Source organism: Mus pahari, chromosome 1 (assembly GCF_900095145.1).
Source record: "Mus pahari chromosome 1, PAHARI_EIJ_v1.1, whole genome shotgun sequence".
In the NCBI taxonomy this organism is placed as follows: domain Eukaryota; kingdom Metazoa; phylum Chordata; class Mammalia; order Rodentia; family Muridae; genus Mus; species Mus pahari.
Genome location: NC_034590.1, coordinates 100,502,861 through 100,505,216, shown reverse-complemented (window position 1 = coordinate 100,505,216; position 2,356 = coordinate 100,502,861). Strand labels below are relative to the sequence as shown.

The 2,356-nt window shown below is 47.5% G+C and overlaps 1 protein-coding gene across 1 annotated transcript in view; it reads right to left on the bottom strand.

The window, feature by feature from the left end:
- Positions 1–2,356, bottom strand: part of Dmbt1 (deleted in malignant brain tumors 1) — an 86,680-nt gene that overhangs the window by 68,151 nt on the left and 16,173 nt on the right. The window contains 1 exon segment of the mRNA XM_021204845.1: positions 707–1,030. Within this exon segment, the coding sequence (XP_021060504.1) occupies positions 707–1,030 (324 nt within the window).

Here is a 2,356-nt window from a genome sequence, read left to right as displayed (position 1 = left end):
TCAGGCTTGACTTGTTGAAGATTCAAAGATCCACCCTCATGGGTAAAGGATTCTGTAGCACTCTAGCAATGCTCACTGCTACATCCATGCCCAAATCTCTCTTGTCCATTTATCTCATGAACATACTACATAGGACCTACATGCCATGTCCACANNCCCAACATTCGTGAATAACATTCCCAGTGTGTTATCATGATTGAGCTATTGAACCAGAATCTGTGAGAACCCAGAACTCTGGAGAGCCTGAGGGACTGAAAGGGTTACTGAACCTTCCCCAGAAGAGTCCTTCCACAGGACTTTCCAAGAAGGCTTCTGGGGGACGCTGTGGAAAAAGAAGAGTGAGTTTGCTCAGCTCACTATGCCATACTGCTCTGCCCTTCTGATAGTTCAAATTCAACATAGAAACAGGATTCCAATACTATAAACCAAGGCTGGTTTACTCCTTGCAAGAGCATGTGCATGCTAACCCTGGTCCTTTCTCAAGTGTTAGAATTGACATTGCATTTCCATGGCTTACCTCTCTCACATAAACTCTACAGTCACTAGAGACTGAGAGCATTCTGCACGGCCCTGGCTGAGAAGGCTGTCCTGGATATTCACCAACCCTTACAAGGACCAAGGAATAAGCCAGAGTGGAGTTCTGACAGCATTCATAGTGACCTGAATACTTTGCTGTCAGGCAGATGTAATGATCATAGGGTCTTACCTGAGCAGATGACTCCAGCATCCTCNTGGTGTCCACAGTTATGAGAGAGCCAGCCTTGGTGGGAGCAGCTCCACAGATAGTTNTCATATCCTCCACAGGCCACATCATCCAGGACAATGGGCCCTGAGCCCTGTCCAAAGTAGGCATTTCCTGGGGCATACACAGCCCAGCCACAGCCCAGCTGCCTGCACACCACGTTGGCATCATTGANGTCCCAGCTGTCATCACACACAGTGCCCCAGGAACCCTGGTAAAGGATNTCCACTCGACCCCGACACCTGTCTCCTCCATTCACCAGCCTCACAGCCAAACCAGATTCTGTTCCTGGAAAGACATGGTGGTTTCTCCATGGTTGGTTCTGTGTGGATGATGGGGATTGTACTCTTTGTGGGCAGCTCACTTGTGAACTTTAAAGCAATATGGGATATGAACACCTCCTGCTGNTGCATCCTGGCCACACTCTCCTGTAAAGTCCTGTACNCTCTCACTTTGACTGTGAACCCTCACTAAAATGTCACTACTTCTGTTCTAGACATGAGGACCAAGTTGGTCACCAGGATGCCTAGGTTTCTACAAACTGTGTTGGCATGGGTTCAATCTGCCCTGGATGGTAACAAGATACCTACTGTACCTTGTTCATAAGGACGTGGAGTGCCATGCACTTTGGATTGACTGTGTTTCAAGGAGAGAGAGAATGCAGAGCCCTCTCAACTCCACACACACACACACACACACTGCACTTGCGCACATTCACCTCCCCCATGACGCACATCTGCCCGCAGTAAAGGAGAAGGCAGAACACATTGGTCTATGACAGACCAACGTGGCAGAACAACATCTTCCTGCCATAACACAAGTTCATGGTTCCCTGGAAAAGTCTCTCAATAGCTGCGCACACACACACACACACACACACACACACACACACACACACACACACACACACAAAAACACACACACACACACACACCAGTTTCAGTTTTTTATCACAACTCCTTTCAGGCCCAATATAAAATTATAAACCTGAAGGAGCTGCTGGTCCCTGACTGTTCAGGATGACAAGACAGCCTCCACAACCTCACTCTGTCTGCAAGGAGACCACACAAGAGAACCTCAAGCCTTGTCATTGCTGGTCACTAAGACCACTGATGTGAACTTTTTATTAAAGTCAAGGTTCAACCCAACATGTTTAAACAAGACAAATGTCTGCACCCAGCTTGCACTAAGACACAGCTTTGAAAACTGGGCACCCATTTCAAGTGAATCAGAATGGAGTCTCATAAGAGGTCATCAGTCTCATTTTGTCACCAATCTCTCTGGAAGGTTGTCTTATATTAACCACTCTAACCCCAGAGTCCCTTCTCACATAACACTAAATGTAGAGACCATGGCTTCTACACACAGGGAGAGGGAAATGCCCAGTGACAGCATGCTGACTGACCCCTCCACAAGCACTGAAATGCAGACAGTGACAGGGTTACCAGGGGAGGGAAGTCCTCAGCATCAGGAGGCATCCCCAACTCCTCTAAGTCTTCACTGCACACGACTACCACCCCATCCCCTTAAGTGTTACAAGGAAGTCAATGCTGTGAATAAATTCAGCATCATGACCTAGAGTGAGAGATTTATACAATCTTTTCTTACCTGTTG